We start from the raw sequence: 22,276 nt of genomic DNA, 5'->3' as shown, positions 1-22,276 counted from the left end.
TCATTGCTGCTGATCAGGTTCAAACTAATCGATATTCATCATCTTAAGGACTAAACAATGTACTGTTTTTACTTTCTATAATCATAGTAACAGAATCGGGTTCAGTGGTGTTTGGATGTGTGCTTTGAAAGTGACTATGTGGTTGAATACAATATCACATAATCGGCTGTAACTTACTAGAACGGGTTTGGAGAACGAGCAATGCTAACTTTTTGTGATTATTTTCCTAATCATCACCTATTTGACACCGGTCAGTAATGCATGCACCTATTTAGAGGATGATAACTAGTTCCAAAACTCAAAATAAAACACCCTCTTGGCCTCTTAGACATTTAACACATACTCAACTTGCAGAGGTTGCCTCCTTTGTCCACAGACCCTGACCGATGTGCACGTGCATTTGTTGGATAAAACAAACCTTAAAGGGAAGTCTTTAGCAGCTGCAGTTATGTCTGATGCAAAATTTGATGGTACTGATATGTTTGAGGCTGTTATGTCCTAAGCATATGCCATTAAAGCTAGCATCGGATATAACTAACGCCTTTCACCCCTTTTCTTCCAGATAACAACAAAACCACAAAAGCTTATTCATTTGTCAACCTTTTTTGTGACTATGAGAACCCGTTAGGGAAAACTCATAGCTTCACCAATACCCTGTTAACCAGTAGAACAGGATTCCCGAAACCTAATCTAGAGGGGAATCAAACGCTTCCATCTTAGCTCATTACGTAAATCTAGATACAAATTCTTAGGTCGAGTGTAGTGGGGCGCCATGTAGGGTTTTTTTGGGCTATAGCGCCCCATAGCGCCGGCACACGACGACAGGCGGCGTTATGGGGCCAAATCTTGGATGCAGCGCTATGTCCATAACGGCGTGAAGGATTTGCAAATTTTTACCCCCACTCACACACATATATATACATACATATGTATGTATAATTGAAGGGGTTATTAATTAATTGAATAATGATGAGGTAGGGGCTTTATGAGTTATGACTACGGGCTCTAGTGATATAACGCCCCATAACGCCCACAAAGGGGCTTTATGACTACACATGGCCTTAAAATCTTATAACCAACGCTCGTATAATCATCACAGCAGGCTGGGATGGACGGATCCGATCATTTCTAAACTATGTGCTACCGTCTGAAATCAATAAAATGTTCATGCAATATACATAACAGGACCATCAGTTTGATCATGTACATAAGTAGTTATAACTTTGGCTCAATTTCATTATTTAAACATCCTTAAAAACCCTAGACTGTGTGTAAGTAAGTAAGATCAAATTGAAATAGTTTAACAACACAAACAACAAATTCACATACGCATAAGATGAACAAAATTCACAAACAATAACATGACAGCAACTCGAAACATTCAATCAACAAAAGCCAGAAACACATACTTTATGTTTTTCAAGCGAAATGAGATGAATTACACGGGGAGAGCATCAACGGAGGTGGTAGTGTGTGCGGAACTATCTGATGCAGGGAGATTTGATAAAATGAGGGGGTGATCTTTAGCTTCTTCTTCGTTTTCGTTCTCGTCATCGGAATCGGAGGTGGTAACGTTGACGCAGGAGAAGCGATCGAGAGATGCAAAGAACGCCGACGCCACGTTGCTGCCCACCCAAGTAGCGATTCCTTCCAGCTTTTCGTAGGATATGATGCTTGAATTCTCCATGATCTGGTCCGATTAGGGTTTCAGAGGAAGAAGATGAAGGAAGAGGGATATTTATTGGGGATTATATGTGCCACGTTGAAGTTTTGATTTGTCCACACAGCTAATTATGATTTTGACTGTTTTAATATTCAAATTTTGTTATTTTATATTATTTAATATTCAAATTGACTGATAACAAAGGCTTGTCTCAATGGTAATTTGCAAAGTGAGCTAGTCCCACCTTGAAAAATAAGCCTTAATATTTGTTCAAATACCACTCTAGATATTGCCTATACTAATTATCCTTTAACACCAAATTACTAACCACCAAAACCTTGAATATTATGGAGAGAGTCTATATGGATGGAGTGTGAACTCAAAACATAAGGCTTTCCAGATGTAACATATGGCAATATGGCTTTGAAGTTGAAGAATAGGTATATAGTAAGGGGCTGTTTGTTTACCTCTTAATGAGCCTTTTAGGGGGGCGTTTGGTTCGCGGAATGATTTGGAATTGGAATTGGAATTTGTATAGTAATTAGAATTTGAAGGAATTGGATTTGGAATTTAAACATTCCAATTGGAATTGGAAATTGTTGGAATTGGAATCTTAATTCCATTTTTGTTGTGTTTGGTTGTCAAATGAATTGGAATCCATCACCCCGGCACCCACAACCACCTGTTCGGGTCGAAGTGGTTCGATTCGAAACGGTTCGCGTGGAAAGGGTTCGGATCGAAACAGTTCGCATCGAAATGGTTCGATTTGAAACGGATCAATTCGAAACAGTACGGGTCGAAACGGTACGGGTTCAAAAGTTTCAAGTCGAAACGGTTCGCGTCGAAACGGTTCGATTCGAAACGGTACCGGTTGAAACGAAAACGGTACGGGTCAAAACGGTTCGGATCGAAACCAGTACGGGTCGAAACGGTACGAGTTGAAACGGTGCGGGTCGAAACGGTTAAAGATTCCAATGAATTTACTTTAAATCCTTCACATATAGGAAGGATTTTGAATTTCTTTAGTTAAAAGAATTTGAAGGAATTCATGTCTAATTCCAATTCCATTGTCAACCAAACACATAAAGATTGGAATTGTGATTCCAATACCATCAAATTCCGTGAACCAAATATCTTAATAGATGGAATTCAGATTCCAATTCTTTTAAATTCCATTGAATTCTTGCGGACCAAACGCCCCCTTAATGGTTCAGACCTCATACTGGTTTAACACTTAATGGTTCAGACTGTTTGTTTCGCAAGCTAATGTCTGAATGGTTCAGACATTTGCCTCTGAACGGTTAAGCGTTATACTGGCTCTTAATCGTTCAGACCTCTTACTGGTTCAGCACTTAACCATTCAGAAGTTGTCAAACAGCCCCTAAGACTGACATAACAAGTTAGACATCACACGATAAGACGCAAAGACCTAAGATGTTAGACACAAACACGCCCTGTTTAGAAACATGTCAACACGAAATGATATGTTTAGGAACACGATAAATATTACATATTTAGTAACCTGTTTAGCAAAACAAAAATTGGCAAAAGTTCATAAAAGTCTTAACTAATACATGATCCTTAACATATTAATCCTTAGCAAATTTAGAACAAAAATTCATAAAAAGTCAAATCATAACATCCATTACATATATAAACAAGTCACTAACATATTAACAGGTCGTCAAATCTTTAACATGTTTAGACACAAAATCTTTGAAGTCCGAACACGAAACATGATAAGAACGTGTCGTTTCGTTTCGTGTCGTGTTGTGTTATTTGGCATGTGTCCGAAATTGTAAGCCAGTACAAAGATGGTGCATAGTGTAGTTGAAAACCCTAAGTAATGAAACGTGACATGTAAGTATATCTAAAGTAGGTTAAGTGCTACACTATAAGGCACCCCATACGGATGATATACTAGTGTTCGGACAAATGCCAAACCTAGGAATGATTCTTAAAAAACCCAATGATAAGCAGATTTCAATATGCGGATATACAAGAGACCATATACATGTAATACACCTAGACTGGGCCTTGCTCCTAGGTAAGCTTTATTTTTATAATCACCTTCTCAAATCTTTGTTTCTTTATAAAATATTACCTGAACAAGTGTAAAGAATAGATGTAAACACTCGAACACAAAAATTCCAATGGGATTTGTACCACAATGTACATAGGAATACTAAACGAACCCAAGTCTGACTAGAAACCCGAAAGATTAAGGAAAGGTATTCGAGTAAATGAAATTCATCATCATCATCATACTCAGTAAATTCCATCAATAGCAAAGCTAAGGTAGGGTCTGAGAAGGGTAAGATGTAGACAGCCTTACCTCTACCCCGTAGGAATAGAGAGGCTGCTTTCAGTGAGACCCCCAGCTCGATAGTAGTTTTGCATCAAGCCTTGGACACAAGGCACATAACACTCAACAATCGGGACAAAGGCCGATTAGTGCATGTACCCTTTTGTCTTTCGGCTATCAACGCCACCACATGATGCATGATTAACCATCCCCCATTTTAACATTATTTTCACGAAATTAGTAAAATAACGTTAAAATTAGTGCACTTTCACTTTTGCCCCCCGAGCGTCCACACATATATACATTATATGTGCATACCGCAAGCGGGGCTACTTTCGAGTAAATGAAATTAGTTTTACAAATTTTCATATGTAATGAGACAACCAATATTAGGTGATATAACTTAGTTATATGAAAGTACTTGGTAGAAAAATATATACATGAGTTTTTCATAATACATACATGTTTACCGAATCATACCTCTAAACATTTTTTATTATCTTTTTATGTTTCTATGTCATTGTGTACTTAGTAGAAAAATACGTTAATTCATTGACTTTGATGTTGGTTTTATATTTTTGATTTTTTGGACAAGGAATTTATATTAAAAAAATGATAATGAATGCAATTTGAAATCCCAACTAGTGAACTCAATACTTGTGCTAGTAATCACTGAACTTACAATGGCGTATGCTTTAACATATCTAGGTTAATCACCGGTAAAAGTCCATAACATACAACTGAAAATAAACGTCACTAAAAAGTAAAAATGTAAAGCTTGGATCCATAGCACTAAAGTAACGATGCATACACACATTGTGAAATACGTATGAAAGTGAATCAGAACTCCTCTATCACAAAACACTCAAGACGATTACAACATAATGCTTATGTTAAGTTGAGACTTGATACAACGATAAAGCAAAAATACTATGTTTGAAGAGAAGATGAATAGAAATTGTTGTTTATGAAGCAAAAAGTTTGAGTTATTTTATTTTAGTGGTTTTAATCACTTTAGTTCAAAATCAAAAAATTTAACGCTACACACATTTTATAAGCTTTTGAATACAAATTTTTAACACCGTTAGAATTTGTAACTGTCGTTAAACATATATTATTATATTAATTTTGTAAGAAAGGAAATGAGGTGCCACGTCATAAATAGATATCCAGAAGATCCCGGACGGATGGATATTAGCTCGCGTGAAAGCATTTGAAGGTTCAGAAATGGCGACCCTTTCCTTACCTCTTCCGCATAAGCTTTCTTCTTCCGGACTTTCCTCCGCCGTCCAACGCCGCCGTCTCTCCGTTCCTTTTCACATTCATCCGTCCATCCGCCTCACCTGTTCCGGTTTGTTTTTCTCTTTATTCTACCCTCAATTTGGCGTTCACTATAAGGTCCCCGTAGGTGTAGTTAGCTAAATCGGATTGTTAATTGATTCTATTCTGTCAATTCCCGGTGTTAGTTGATACTTGAGTATTTAACATTGTATACAAATTCATTGATGGTGCTGTTATTTGTAACACAAACTATGTAGATTTTGTAATTTGAGAGATCTAGGTTTGACTGTAGCTTTCTGGTATTTGTAACACAAACTGGTACATTCATGCTCAAGGAAGATGAATTTAGAATGAGTCATGTAATATGAGGGACCTAATGAAACTTGTTTGAGTTCAGGAGGTGTGCAGACATTATATGTTGTTTAATGTGTAAACATGACTGAATGCTTGATACCTTTTTTACACTTTCTAAGTTGACCTTTTCATTTGCAGTTTGCACAAACCAACTTTTAATCACTTCATCACATAAAAAATGGGCCATTTTACTAGGGGAAACGGTTCGAAATATTTTCTAGATTATTTGTAGTTTTAATTAGTGATTATCATCTGAGTTGTGATGACTCTCGCCAAGAATCAACAAGTTAGTGATCTTACGATGTATGTAGTTAATATCCCGATATATCAACCGATATATCAGTGATATATCGCTTATCGGTCCCCTGCCGAGATATCGGTACAAAATATCGGTCAGAATATCGGTACCGATAATATCAGCGATATTGACCGATATTTGACCGATATTGGACCGAGATTTGACCAATATATCACCGATTTTCCTGATATTAGTACCTTTCTTCTTAGTTTTACTATCTGTCTTTTTTCTTATTGTTGCTATTAGTGTTTTAAGTCCTAATTGTTAGTTGTTATTGTTAAATGTTAGTGTTTTAAGTCTTTAGTAAGTTCCTACTTACTACAATGTTAATGTTTTGCAAGTTGCAAAAGGTTAATTTGTTAATTGTAGGAGAGTATACTGAATTGTTAGTGTTAAAGTGCTATATATATAAATTTAGCATGACATTAAAATTACCGATATCCTACCGCGATAACCGATATCTCAAATATCGGTCCTTGACGGATATCCGATATTTTACCGCATTAACTTCTTAGCTTACGATGAAGAAGAGTTTCAAGCAAGAAAATATTGCAATTTGTATCCAGTCTGGATTCTACTTTATGCAACAGCATCATGCTAAGATTCTAAGGTTTATGGCTTAAGACCTCTAGTACTGGTACATTCATGTTTGCCATTCAGGATTTTTATAAAACTGAAAAGATTTATATAGATCATTTAACGAGAAACATGCTCGTGAATGCTTGTAATATTTCTTGTGTTTGGCCAATGTTGAAGGTTGACAAATTAATAATTAATCTATGGGTTCGTTTCTGGTGGCAGCTAATACAAATAATTCTGTCTCCACTTCTAAAGAAAACACATGTCAGTTCAAGGAACTAAGGAATGTGGCGTGTGGCGTTCTTGCTGCCTTAGCTCTGACTATCACTTCACCAGTAATTGCTGCTAATCAGGTTCAAATGTATCTACCTTTATCATCTTAAAGACTAAACAATGTCTTCTGTTTTTACTTTCTATGCTCCCAGAGTGTTTTGGATGTGTTTTTGTGCCAAGTGTCCTTTAGGAGGATGATCAGGAAGATAATTAGTTCGAAAACTCAAATTAAAAGTTTAAAACACCCTCTGGCCTCTCGACTTTTAACACGCTTCTTATTCCTAATCCCCTACTCAACTTGCAGAGATTGCCTCCTTTGTCTACAGACCCCGACCGATGTGCACGTGCATTTGTTGGAAACACAATAGGTCAAGCTAATGGTGTATATGATAAAGCAATCGATCTCCGTTTTTGTGATTACACGAATGACAAAACAAACCTTAAAGGGAAGTCTTTAGCAGCAGCACTTATGTCTGGTGCCAAATTTGATGGTGCTGATATGTCTGAGGTTATTATGTCCAAAGCGTATGCTGTTGGAGCTAGCTTTATAGGTAACCAACACCCGTCACTCGTTTTCTTCCACATAATAATATAACCACAGTAACTTATTCATTTGTGAACCTTTTTTCTTTTGGTCCCGTTAGGGATAACCCACGGGCCCCCACCAATACGATGCTAACTGATGAGACCGATGGGGCCGGTTAAATGGCACCTTATTACTGGTCAACCTTTTCTCAATATGCATATTGTGGTTATGCAGGTACTGACTTTACAAATGCGGTTCTTGATCGAGTCAACTTCGGAAAGGCTAACCTTCAAGGAGCTTCGTTTAAAAACACTGTGCTATCGGGTTCCACATTTGAAGATGCTCAGCTGCAAGACGTAGTGTTCGAGGACACGATTATCGGGTATATCGACCTTCAAAAATTGTGTGTAAATAAAACTATCAGTGACGATTCAAGAGCTGAACTCGGGTGTCGAAATTAGAAGATTTATGGCATTATATAATCCTTGGTGTATTTGTTAAATAAGTTGGGGGTGAATTTTTGTTGTATATTGTTGGAGATAGACATACATGTGGAACTCCTTGGTTAAAAAAATGGAGAGCAGTTTTTTTATTAATTATGAAAGAAATATAAAAATTGTTTTCATTATGTTCCACCACAAATGCTTAGAATATAACTTCAATCCGGTTCAAACTTAGAAAACCGGATTAGAAAACCTCAATTCGAATTCGAATTTGATTCAGTTAGAATTTTTTTTTTTTTTTTTTTTAATCCGGTTCGAATGTTTAACTCCCTACTTTGTTATCAAGATGATCCATATAAAAGGTTAAAAACATAAACCCATTGAGGAAGAAATTTGTGTAAAGATTTAAAGATGAGGGTAAAGCATAGATACCATAGTTGGAGATAAAGTTTGATTTAAGAAATGAAAAGATGTTTGCATAGTAATAAACTTTGCAGATATACAAAAGAAAAGCATCTACTTTAAAGTTATAAATAAATCAATCCAACCACACCCTTCATTCATCTTTTCATTTTTATTTATCTGCCCAAAATGGAGAAAACCTTTATTTATACACTTGTTCTCGTATCATTTCTCATCCAAGGTATGTTATGTACTCATTTTATTCATAGTAACATATTAATTTTTATGTATTTATTTGATATCATATAATAAATATATCATTTTCCTCTTTGCCTTTTCTTTTTTTATCTTACTTAATTATTTGCTTTATAATGTATTTTTTTTCCAGGAGTAGTCGAAGGAAACATTGGCGTAAACTATGGCACAGTGGCCGATAATTTACCACCGCCTTCACAAGTGGCGCGTTTCCTCCTTGATAACACCATTATCAACCGTGTCAAGCTCTACGACACCAACCAAGAAATCCTAAAAGCCTTTGCTCACATGGGAATCGAAATCACTGTCGCGGTCCCAAACAATTTAATCCCACATCTAGCAAGCCTCAAGTTCTCCCAACAATGGGTCAAAACAAACATCGTACCTCACGTTCCCGCCACCAACATAGTCCGTATTCTCGTTGGAAACGAAGTCATTTCCACCACCGATCACTCGATAGCCTCTCGCCTCGTTCTAGCATTGCAGACCCTCCACGTGGCTCTAGTTGGAGAGGATCTTGACCGTAGAATTAAGGTTTCGACACCACATTCGTTAGGTATCCTCTCATCCTCAAGCCCACCATCGTCCGGGAGATTCAAACAAGAGAATGTAGCTTTGATCAAACAATTGCTCGGGTTTTTACAAGCAACGGGTTCACCGTTCATGATTAATCCATACCCATTCTTCGGATACTCGGGTGACACACTCGATTACGCCATGTTTAGGCCCAACTCAGGGGTGTTCGATGAAATGTCTGATCACAAATACACAAACATGTTGGATGCTCAACTAGATGCCACTTATTCAGCTATGAAGCAGCTCGGTTTTGAAGATGTTGAGCTCGTTATCGCGGAGACTGGGTGGCCGTCAAAAGGCGATCCGGGCCAGGCCCACGTTGACACAGAGAGTGCTAGTGAATTCAATGGAAAACTGATCAAACATGTTATGTCAGGTCTAGGCACACCACTCATGCCCAATAAAACCTTTGAAACATACATTTTTGCTCTCTTTAATGAAAATCTAAAGCCCGGCCCGACTTCCGAGAGAAACTTCGGGCTTTTCAAACCCGATATGACACCCGTCTATCACGTTGACATCTTTAGACACAATGTAACGTTTTCGAATGCGCTTATAACTTTTATGATTTGATATGTCACTTAAAGTAACATAATTTTTGCTAATGTTTTTATATGGACTTTATTATGATAGGGCGGATCAACTTCGCCAACAAATTGGAACCCAGACAGAGGGGTACCAGTGAGGTCACCAGTACCCAAAACCAATGGAGGAAAAACATGGTGTATTCCAAAAACCGGAGCTAGTGAAAAGATTTTGCAAGCGAATATCGACTACGTATGTGGGCTTGGACTTGACTGCCAGCCCATACTCGAGGGTGGGAGATGCTTTTATCCCAACTCGGTCCATGCCCATGCGGCCTATGCCATGAATGCGTATTACCAAGCCACCGGACGACATGAGTATGATTGTGACTTTCGTGGAACCGGATTCATAACTCCGAGCAATCCAAGTATGAATCTTTGACTACAAATTCTTTTTGAATAACCATCATCATCTAACCTTGCACCTGTAAATATTTGAACACGCAACACTTTTCTGTATATAAACATCATACCACTAGACCAGACCAATGATCTTTAACTACATAGTTATGTTAATAACAATACTTTTAAATAATTTATGATACAAACAAAAACCTCTTTTTCTTTAATACTAGATGGTTACTATTTTTTTTGTTTTAAAAATTGATTTTGTCAGGTTATGGAAGATGCAAATATTAGAGCAAAGTACAAGGAGGAAGGTTTACATGTTGTATTCTATAATATGTCGAACTTTAACATCGCACTCGTAAAGGTTTGTTGTGCACGTTACGGTATCTGCCTCGTTATATTAATAATTAAGATATTTCTATGTAAGTTAATAATTTTGTATATAAACTGTATATTTGTCGCATGAGTTCATATTGTTTTTAATGAATACCTTAGGGATATGTCACTTGTGTCGTGTTAACAAGTTTAGTATTGATGAATATGCACACAACTTATATTATTATTATTCCAATCGAAGTATCAAACATACCAACCTAATTCAGTTACACAAAACCATATTACTTATCTATCTACTATAATAAAACTATAATAAAAGAAACCAAGTTTTAGACACGTGTCATAGGAGGTATCCTCAAAATTATACTTATTTTATATTAACTAAATACATAAATAATAAATTAATGTTAAATCTTATCATGCTTTAATAAAAGAGTTAATTACTGTTTTCGTCCCTGTGGTTTGTCAAAAATCACTATTTCAGTCCATTTGTTTAAAAATTGCGATTCCAGTCCCTGCTGTTTCACTTTCGTAACCATTTCAGTCCCTGTGGTTTCACTTTCGTAACCATTTCAATCCATTATTCTGTTAAGTACAGGGACTGAAATGGTTACGAGGTGGACTGAAATGGTTACAAAAGTGAAACTACAGGGACTGAAATCGCAATTTTTAAACTAATGGACTGAAATAGTGATTTTTGACAAACCACAGGGACGAAAACAGTAATTAACTCTTAATAAAATATTATCCTCAAATCTAAATTGTTAATCTATCTACTATAATAAAAGAAACCAAGTTTTAGACACGTGTCATTCATAGAAGGTATCTTTAAAGTTATACTTATTTTATATTAACTAAATACATAAATAATAAATTAATATTAAATCTTATCATGCTTTAATAAAATATTATCCTCCAATCTTAATTGTTAATTTAATGTATTTTTAAAACAAATACCTCTCTTTCCTACTTATCTTATATTAAATATATAAATAATAAATTAATATTAAATGTTATCCTAATTTATTAAAAATATAACTTTTTTATTAATTGGTATACAAAATTATATTTATTCAACTCGTGTAAAACGCGAGGTTTTTAAAAATATAACTTTTTTTATTATTTACTATACAAAGTTACATTTATATAACACGTGTAATACACGAAGTTTTTAAAGATATAACTTTTTATCATTTGCTATGTAAAATTAGATTTATTCAACACGTGTAATATACATGGTTTTTAAGGATACAATTTTTTTATTATTTGGTAGATTTTTCAATCTGACTATACACGGGTTTATTAAAGATACGACGTTTTTAGTATTTAATATAATACACATGGTTTTTAAAGATATAACTATTTTTTATTATTTGATATATAAAATTACATTTATTTAACCCGTACAATATACGAGGTTCATTAAGATATAACTTTTTATTATTTAATATATAAAATTACATTTATTTAACCCGTGTAATACACGGGGTTCTAACCTAGTGGATATATATATATATATATCAAACGAGTTAAATAGGTTGAGAAGTCAAACCGAGGTCGCAGGTTGTAAAAGAGGTGTAAACAAGTTTGTCTTATAGAAGGGTCATAATAAAGTCATAAATATGTCATGAACAGGATGGTTGGGTTAACCACATAAATTGTTTATTTGTTTAATTATCTGAATTCTGTTTTAAAACAGGTTGACTAGTTTAATTCTATTATAACACGAACAAACGCCGTTTATTAAACGTGTCAGACAAGTCAAGTCAATTTTAAAAGATGACATGTTTATTGAACGGGTTACGCTCACCAATCAAAACGTAACTACTTTTATGGAGTGTCGGAAAATCCGTCTCATTTAAGTTGTTTATATTTCATTGTTGTAAGACTACATTACACAAATGATTTATGTGTTATGGTCATATTTAGGACACACACATTTTGTTGTTAGATGGAAGTATTATCGGAAGTTGATTTAGTAATTTTGTTTCTGGTTTTGCAAGTATGAGTGATATCGGAAAGTATCAGTGATGTATTAACTTTTTTTGCAGTCATATACTACTTGATTTATTTTGTTATTAGCTCTCTATGTTTTGCAAATTTATATCTATATATGTTATTTATATCTATTCTTATGTATACTAGCTTAGAACCCTGTGTGTTACACGAGTTGAATAAACGTAATTTTATATATTAAGTAATAAAAACTTTTATATCTTAAAAAAACCGTGTATTGCACGAGTTAATTAAAACTGTGTATTAAACAATTTGAATAACAATAGATCTTAGTTAGCATTAAAACATAAGGATTAAGATTAGTGATATTCATATATTAATTATTAAAATAATTAAAATAAAATATCAGTATAATTTTGAGGTTAAAGGAGATAATGTCACGTATCATTAATTGGAATCGTGTCCGATCAAAAACAATCTATGGACTAGATTGGCGCGGTGGCTATTTTTCGTAAATAACATCAATTTTATTACGTGGACGCGCTTCATTAAGGGTAAAAGCGTCTTTTGACTACTCCAAACAAAACGCCATCTCATGAAAATAAAACGCCAAACAAAAATCACACACCATTCTAACTAAAAACGCCATTAGATATAAAACACCAAACTTAATTATAATAAAATCCCGCCTAAAAACCGCCAAAAAAATCCTATATATACAACAACTCAGACCTTCAATTAAAAACACACACATAACCCTAAACGCCATATTTAATATATACCATTCGTCTGATAAACACCAAAAAAACCCAAACATCAAATATCTTTTAACCCAGAACGTTTATTAGAAATTCAGTTTAGTTGTCTGTAAACTTTCGCTCAATGTAATGGACAAAATCATTAAGTAAAATATTGTCCATTTTATTGAGTAAAATCTTATTGACTTATCCTCAACTTCCATCCAATTTATAACGCCAAAACATACAAAAACATTACTGAGGTTTGTTGTCAATAAAGTTTAGTTGTATGGGGTGGACAACATTGTCAGTTATCTTTCTTAACCGAGGATTAACAATGTTGTCCATCACCATACAGCAACACTTTATTGATTTTAGCATAATCAAATTTAGAGTTTTAAGATGGTTTATTTAGTGGCGTTCTTTTTCTCGGTAAAACGCCAAAAAAGATAACATTTTGGCTGAAAGGGTGTAAACTCAATAACATTTTGCTGCATGAGATGGACAAATATTATAGAAAAGAGGCTGATTTCAAACTTTGTGCTTCCACACGGCGACAAAAAAACTACTTCAAAAAACAAAAATAAAAAAAATCATACGAAAGTCGAAACAGCCAGTGAAGATAAAGTTAAAACTTAAACATAAGCTTTAAATATGAAGAAATAATGTTGTTTAAGTGTTGAAATAATTGTTGATTTATTGTTGGTTTGTAGAAATGATGTTGGTCATCATTTAATCTTGCTAGATCATGATTAAAAACATGATCTAGCAAGATGAGAAAGTAAGAATGATGTAGGATGATGGAATCATCCACACATAAACTATGAACTTGAATGAATGGGTGATTTCTTGAAAAATAAAGAACAAAGTATGTTATAATCATGTAGATCTAAAGATCCATGAGTGGTCTTTCAAAAGAACCAAGTTAAAAATATGAGTTTCACTAAAACTTGGATCTTACATAAACTAATCACATTCTTGGTAAATAAACAAGTGTAGAAACACTTGTGTAATAAGACAGGTTCACAAAGAAATATTTTTAGAAAATATGGTGGAAGTTATAAACACTTAAAGTTTTTAAAGAACTAATCACATTTTAAAAGGTAACAAGACTTACTAAGTATGCTACTAAGTTACTACATATTTTTATAAATTTTCAAGTTCATAAGTTTATAGTTTATGCTTGTTTTTGACAAGTTTGGTAAGTAGAAGTTGTGTATTGTGGATTGGTGATTTTTGAATGATTTGTACAAAAGAAAATGATATGCTTATAAGCATGGACACCTCCATTTACAAAGGAAACTCTGACGAAATTTTCTAAAAATCCCAACACTTAGAAAATTATTTTTCAAACAAGCGTTATGAGTGTATTTTATAACTTGCTTTTTCGAATATATAAACTTCGCCATGATTTTTGTAACAAAACACCAAGTATCGGAGGTTGACTTTCATAAATAAAATTTGATAAATATATACATATATTTAAAATATATATTGTATACTAAAACTCTTGTGTGAATATTTGTTTATTTTACCGTTATATTATTTTAGGGTAAAATAATATATAACTTAACAAAGTGCGTTGACGTTTAAATTGTGTGATATGTGATAAAAGTAATGGGTAGATAAACCATACGTGTTGCGCATGAGAAATTGATTGTTATTTGTACCTTATTAGGACGTGCTTGATTTCCTGATTATTAGAGTAACTAATCTAACCGAGCAAACCGATGTGAGTTCACACTTTTCTACAAAGCATGGTAAATTCCCGGTGGGAATGGGAATGGGTTCAGGAATAGGGATTCCTCGTCCTTGGGACGTACTTAGACTTACTTGACTAGAACTCTATCAGCGAAGTCCCTCCTTTTATATCGACTTAATCGCCGAGGCTATGGCGAGCGGGTCATTAGTTAATAGCGCTATTAGGTTTAACAAACCTCACACCGTGCCAGTCGGACGGGCGTGTACTAATAAACGTTTTCGAACTATGGGGTAACCCCCACGACTGGATAGCTGATTAAGATTAAACTACGTTTTTGGAAACAACTCTAAAATGGACAACCAACCGTGAACTCACTCAACTTTGTTGTTGACTCGTTGTTACATACTTTGCAGGTCGCTAGATGCTATGGGGCTTGCACATGGAGGTGGTCGTTGTGGGATGCGAACTGTTATGTCCCGTACTCAATAAATAAACTTTATGAACTTATGATACTTATGTTTTGAGTCTTTAAACTTATGAACTACGAACTTATGTTATGGTTTAACGTCTTATGCTTCCGCTGTTTAAATTGAACTTGGTTAACTTCCTTTTGGTCACCAATTGTATTGTAGTTGGTTTTATTTACTTAAATACGTTGTTCAATATGATTGGTGGCTCGATCCTGGTCATGTCACGCCTCCAAGCGGTGATACTCCGCATGGTGGAATTTGGGGGTGTGACAGATTGGTATCAGAGCCATTGGTTATAGTGAACTTGGTTTTAAAAAGGGAAAAGCTTTTTGGTAAAACCAAACTATAACCTGTACAGTGCTCAATGATCCACAACGACGCTTCGCTCCACGTGCAAGACTCGACACCATAGGTGGTATGATTTATGTTATGTTGTCGGTTAGATAGTTCACACTGTGCATTAAATAATGTGATAATTGCTATTTGAACCTTGTGTGCTTACCCTCTACTGTCGTCCCACACTTACGCACTTTCGCGACACTTTCCTCACTTACGTTGCTTCATTGTGAAGATCATGAACGAACGCGGAGGACGTATCAACCTAACTCAAGCCCAGCTGACAGCTTTGATCAATGAACGAGTTGCTGAGGCACTCGCAGCTGTTCCCGTAGGAGGTCAGCATGCTCAGCCTCCTGTGTGCACTTTCAAAACATTCATGGATTGCCGACCTAGTACTTTCAGCGGCATAGAGGGAGCTGTAGGTCTCCTACACTGGTTCGAGAAGCTCGAATCTGTCTTCGAAATGTGTGAATGCCCTGAAGATCGTAGGGTGAAATATGCTACGGGAACACTCGAAGGTGCTGCACTAACTTGGTGGAAAGCACAGGTTCAACTGCTTGGGCTGGCGGTTGCTAATGCCACCCAATGGAGTGACTTCAAAGAGTTGATCAAAGAAGAGTACTGCAGTCGTGACGACATCCACAAGCTGGAGGTGGAATTTTTCAATTTGAAGATGACGGGGTCTGAGATCGAGGCATACACGAAGAGGTCAAACGAGCTGGCCATCTTGTGTCATACAATGGTGGACCCTCCCATAAAACGTATTGAGTTGTACCTCAAGGGTCTTGTACCAGAGATTCAGAGTCACGTAACCTCAGCTAATCTTGGCACCATTCAACAAATCATCTAGTTGGTTCATCGTCTCACCGATCAGGCAGTTGAGCAGAACAGGCTGCCCAAACGCATTAGCGCTACTACTTCTGATGCTCCCAATGATAATAAGCGCAAGTGGAATGGAAATTTGGGCAAAGGTTCTACTTCAGTTCAGCCCCAGCAGCGAAAGACAGATGAGTACAGGAGCCCCAGTCAGCAGTCTTCTGGAAATCAAGGTCAGGGTGGGTACAAGGGAAATCACCCCAAATGTAATCGTTGTAACTTGCACCACAGCGGGCCATGTAGTAAAGGCAACTGTCATCGATGCAACAAGCCTGGTCACATTGCAAGGGATTGCAGGAGTCAGCGTCCAGCAAATCAGAACCGGCAGCATCAGCAAGCCCCATCAAATCAACGCCAGCAGCAGCAACAACAAGGTAACAACAAAGGGTGCTTTCAATGTGGTGCTGAGGGCCATTTCAAGAAAGACTGCCCCCAGCTAAATCAGAACCAGAACAACAACAATCAGGGGAATGGGAACGACAATGGGGGAAACAACAATGGTAATGGGCAAGGGGTCGCGCGTTCGTGATTGGTCAGGGTGATGCAAGGAACGATCCCAGCGTTGTGATGGGTAAGTTTCTTCTGGATGATTTCTTTGTTGCTGTTTTATTTGATTCGGATGCCGATACTAGCTACGTGTCCTTAAAAGTTAGTCAGATGCTTAAGCGTACTCCAACACTTTTGAACACCAAGCACATCGTAGAGTTAGCGAATGGTGGAAGTGTAGAGGCTACACATGTAGTTAAGGGTTGCAAGCTTGTCCTTGCCGATCAGACCTTTTCTATCGACCTCATTCCTATCATTCTGGGTAGTTTTGACGTTGTCAATGGGATGGATTGGTTATCTCAACACCAAGCGGAGATTATTTGCAAGGAGAAAATCGTCCGTATCCCTGGTTCTGGTAAAGAACCCCTCGTGATTCGTGGCGACAAGAGTGGTGCTGTTGTAGGCATCATCTATTTCCTTAAGGCCCAGAAGTGTTTGCGAAATGGCCACACCGCTATTCTAGCCCTTGTTTCTGATTCATCAGCGGAAGAAAGGAAGATCAAAGACATTCCTATTGTGCGCGACTTTCCTGAGGAGTTACCTGGTCTTCCGCCTCGTCGCCAAGTTGAATTTCAAATCAAGCTAGCTCCTGGAGCAGCGCCCATAGCTCGAGCACCATATCGTCTAGCTCCATCAGAACTCGAAGAACTGTCTACGCAACTACAAGAACTCTTGGAAAAGAGTTTCATACATCCTAGCTCTTCGCCATGGGGAGCTCCAGTGTTATTCGTGAAAAAGAAAGACGGTACCTTCAGGATGTGTATTGACTACCGAGAACTCAACAAGGTGACCGTGAAGAATCGTTATCCTCTTCCACGTATTGATGACTTATTCGACCAGTTGCAAGGGTCGAGTTTCTATTCCAAGGTTGACCTAAGGTCAGGCTACCATCAACTGAGAGTCCGAGACGTGGATGTCCCTAAAACAACATTCAGAACTCGTTACAGTCATTACGAGTTTCTAGTTATGCCTTTCGGATTAACGAATGCACCTGCGGTCTTCATGGATCTCATGAACCGAGTGTGCAAACCTTACCTGGATAAATTTGTCATAGTCTTCATCGACGACATCCTGATCTATTCTAAGAGTCAGAAGGAACACGAGCAACACCCGAGGCTTATTCTGGAACTTCTTCGAAAAGAGCAGTTGTATGCCAAGTTTTCGAAATGTGACTTCTGGCTTCGCGAAGTCCACTTTCTAGGCCATGTGGTGAACAAGGATGGAATTCATGTTGATCCATCCAAGGTTGACTCGATCAAGAACTGGCCTGCACCCCGTACACCAACAGAAATCCGCCAATTCTTGGGTTTGGCGTGTTACTACAGAAGGTTCATCAAGGATTTCTCAAAGATTGCGCAACCTCTCACTTCACTGACTCAGAAGGGTGTCACCTATCGCTGGGGTGATGCACAGGAGTCTGCATTTCAGCACTTAAAAGATAGACTTTGTAGCGCGCCTATCCTCTCATTGCCCGAAGGCATAGATGATTTTGTGGTTTACTGCGACGCTTCCATCCAAGGACTTGGTTGCGTGTTGATGCAACGTGACAAGGTTATTGCCTACGCATCGCGCCAACTTAAGGTTCACGAAAGGAACTACACTACGCACGACTTGGAATTGGGAGCAGTTGTTTTCGCACTTAAGATATTGAGACATTACCTGTACGGTACCAAGTGCACCATTTACGCCGATCACGGGAGTCTCGAGCATATCTTCAAGAAAAAGGAGTTAAACATGCGTCAACGCCGATGGGTCGAGCTCTTGAACGATTATGAATGCGCTATCAAATACCACCCGGGCAAGGCCAATGTTGTGGCCGACGCCCTCAGCCGAAAGGATACTATACCTAAGCATGTACGTGCGTTACAGCTTACCATCCAATCTAACCTTCCCGCTCAGATACGAGATGCTCAGGTTGAAGCATTGAAAGCAGAGAACATCAGGGCTGAGTCCCTACGAGGATCGAGGCAATGGCTAGAACAAAGGGAAAACGACGCCTACTATGTTAACGAACGCATCTGGGTTCCACTGTATGGAGAGTTACGCGAGCTTGTGATGGATGAAGCACATAAGTCTCGTTATTCAGTACATCCTGGTTCGGATAAGATGTACCACGATCTAAAGACTACATACTGGTGGCCTGGTATGAAAGCCAGCATAGCAACCTACGTCAGTAAATGTTTGACTTATGCTAGGGTCAAGGTCGAATACCAGAAACCATCAGGCCCACTCCAACAACCAGAGATACCTAAATGGAAATGGGAGCAAATTTCCATGGATTTCGTTACTGGCCTGCCCAGATCTCAACGCAGAAACGATACCATTTAGGTGATCGTGGATCGACTGACCAAGTCTGCACATTTTCTGGCTATCAAGGAAACAGATAAGTTTTCTACTCTAGCAGACATTTACCTAAAGGAAGTGGTATCAAGGCACGGAGTGCCAACCTCCATCATTTCTGATCGTGACGCGCGTTTTACTTCGGAACTGTGGCAAGCCATGCACAAGTCTTTTGGCTCACGTTTAGATATGAGCATCGCTTATCACCCACAAACGGATGGGCAATCTGAACGCACCATCCAGACCCTTGAAGACATGCTTAGGGCATGTGTAATCGATTTTGGTAATGGCTGGGAAAAGCACCTTCCGCTAGTGGAGTTTTTCGTATAACAACAGCTACCACACCAGCATCCAGGCCGCTCCGTTTGAGGCATTGTATGGACGGAAGTGCCGATCACCTCTTTGTTGGGCAGAAGTTGGTGACAGTCAAATCACTGGCCCAGAACTCGTAGTAGATACAACCGAGAAGATTGCTCAGATACGACAACGCATGGCGGCAGCTCATGACCGTCAGAAAAGCTATGCTGATAAGCGAAGGAAACCACTTGAGTTCCAGGTTGGGGATCGAGTGCTACTCAAAGTCTCACCTTGGAAAGCTGTAGTTCGTTTTGGCAAACGAGGCAAGCTCAATCCGCGTTATGTCGGACCGTTCGAAATCATTGAGAAAATTGGCAAGGTTGCTTACAGGCTGAATCTACCTAAAGAACTCAGTGGAGTTCACAACGTATTCCACGTGTCAAATCTGAAGAAGTGTCTGTCAGACGAGACCCTCATAGTTCCTCTCAAGGAGCTCACTATCGACGACCAGCTACGATTCGTCGAGGAACCAGTAGAGATTACTGATCGAGATGTTAAGATTCTCAAGCATGCCAGAATACCTCTTGTCCGAGTCCGTTGGGATTCCCGTCGTGGCCCAGAGTATACCTGGGAACGAGAAGACCAAATGAAACTCAAGTATCCCTAGCTATTTAAGAAAAATGCAACCACTACTGAGGCTGAAGCTACTGCAGAATTTCGGGATGAAATTCCAAACCAACGGGGGGATGATGTGACACCCCAGGAAAACCAGGAAACCAACGCAACTCAACTAGCTTCCTCAGTAACCATGAGCTAAATTTCAGGACGAAATTTTCTTAACAGGGGGAGAATGTGACAACCCTCATAATTCCATGTATCCATACAATCTATTAATGATAATTAAAGTGCTTGATGACTGTGCTGAATCATTTAACTGCTTTCTGATTTCTATGTTATACTTACATGTGCTTGTTAACATACTAGTAGTGTATGGAAAAGTTACTAAATAGTCCGGTATGCTTTCCTCAGTGTTAAAAAATAAAAATGTCACTAAAAATATTATAAAAGACACTTTACGGATTAATTAAGCACTTTAACGGAACAGTATCAAACCGAACAACCGGACATTACCCGGAACACCAAAATAATGCTAGAAGCATTGTTTTTATTTTTCTAAGCTAGTTAGGGTCCCCGAACACCCTAACACACAATATATTGCATAGCACACATAAACCACTTACTATTCCACTTACCTTCTAACTAGATTAGTTAACCACCATTGCTACCCAACTAAACCAACCCTCCCCCCCACCCCCCCCCCCCAAAACTAGTTGAGAAGTGGGTAACACCCACTTCATTTCCTTGATTTATTTATGAGGTTTGTAGTGTACTTTAGGGGACACTAAGACCACTAGGTAATAACATGTTGGAAGACTTCTATTTAAACCACAAGTCCATCACCATTCATCATCCTCTAACTCAAACAACACACTCACTCTCTCCTCCCTTCTTGATCTCGGCCGCCCCCTAGTAGCACCACCACCACCATCACTTGATCATTTGCAAGCACTCTAAGGCCATACATAGGTGATAGAAGGCATACAACGAAGCTCGGTGTGTTCGGAAGTTGAAGGACCTTTCTTATCTTCTTTTATCCACCACTTTTCTTCACTTGAACTCTCCTAGCTTTGAGCTAGTGGTAAGTCTCTTAGATCTACTCATTTTACATTCTATGGAGGTGGTTAAAGTATGAAACATAATGGTAAATGTGAAGAACATCAAGAACACTAGAGAACATAAAGTTAAAACTTAAACATAAGATTTAAATATGAAGAAATAATGTTGTTTAAGTGTTGAAATAGTTGTTGATTTATTGTTGGTTTGTAGAAATGATGTTGGTCATCATTTAATCTTGCTAGATCATGATTAAAAACATGATCTAGCAAGATGAGAAAGTAAGAATGATGTAGGATGATGGAATCATCCACACATAAACTATGAACTTGAATGAATGGGTGATTTCTTGAAAAGTAAAGAACAGAGTAGGTTATAATCATGTAGATCTAAAGATCCATGAGTGGTCTTTCAAAAGAACCAAGTTAAAAATATGAGTTTCACTAAAACTTGGATCTTACATAAACTAATCACATTCTTGGTAAATAAACAAGTGTAGAAACACTTGTGTAATAAGAAAGGTTCACAAAGAGATATTTTTAGAAAATATGGTGGAAGTTGTAAACACTTAAAGTCTTTAAAAATAAAGTTTTTAAAGAACTAATCACATTTTAAAAGGTAACAAGACTTACTAAGTATGCTAGTAAGTTACTACATATTTTATAAATTTTCAAGTTCATAAGTTTATAGTTTATGCTTGTTTTTGACAAGTTTGGTAAGTAGAAGTTGTGTATTGTGGATTGGTGATTTTTGAATGATTTGTACAAAAGAAAATGATATGCTTATAAGCATGGACACCTCCATTTACAAAGGAAACTCTAGCGAAATTTTCAAAAAATCCCAACACTTAGAAAATTATTTTTCAAACAAGCGTTATAAGTGTATTTTATAACTTGCTTTTCGAATATAAACTTCGCCATGATTTTTGTAACAAAACACCAAGTACCGGAGGTTGACTTTCATAATTAAAATTTGATAAATATATACATATATTTAAAATATATATTGTATATTAAAATTCTTGTGTGAATATTTGTTTGTTTTACCGTTATATTATTGTAGGGTAAAATAATATATAACTTAAAAAAGTGCGTTGACGTTTAAATTGTGTGATAT

At 37.3% G+C, this 22,276-nt stretch overlaps 2 protein-coding genes across 2 annotated transcripts; both read left to right on the top strand.

Moving 5' to 3' along the window:
• Positions 1-4,896: 4,896 nt before the first annotated feature.
• Positions 4,897-7,907, top strand: LOC110872934 (thylakoid lumenal 17.4 kDa protein, chloroplastic). Its single transcript, XM_022121839.2, has 4 exons — positions 4,897-5,319; positions 6,703-6,833; positions 7,058-7,304; positions 7,514-7,907. The coding sequence occupies exons 1-4, from the start codon at positions 5,196-5,198 to the stop codon at positions 7,738-7,740; spliced, it is 729 nt and encodes a 242-aa protein (XP_021977531.1). The 5' UTR covers positions 4,897-5,195; the 3' UTR covers positions 7,741-7,907.
• A 392-nt stretch (positions 7,908-8,299) lies between these two features.
• LOC110872933 (glucan endo-1,3-beta-glucosidase) lies at positions 8,300-10,407 on the top strand. The gene is made up of 4 exons (XM_022121837.2): positions 8,300-8,365; positions 8,513-9,489; positions 9,589-9,907; positions 10,156-10,407. The coding sequence occupies exons 1-4, from the start codon at positions 8,314-8,316 to the stop codon at positions 10,176-10,178; spliced, it is 1,371 nt and encodes a 456-aa protein (XP_021977529.1). The 5' UTR covers positions 8,300-8,313; the 3' UTR covers positions 10,179-10,407.
• Positions 10,408-22,276: the final 11,869 nt, after the last annotated feature.

Source organism: Helianthus annuus, chromosome 8 (assembly GCF_002127325.2).
Source record: "Helianthus annuus cultivar XRQ/B chromosome 8, HanXRQr2.0-SUNRISE, whole genome shotgun sequence".
Taxonomy (NCBI): Eukaryota; Viridiplantae; Streptophyta; class Magnoliopsida; order Asterales; family Asteraceae; genus Helianthus; species Helianthus annuus.
Note: the sequence above shows the minus strand (reverse complement) of the source record. Positions and strands in the feature narration are given on the sequence as shown.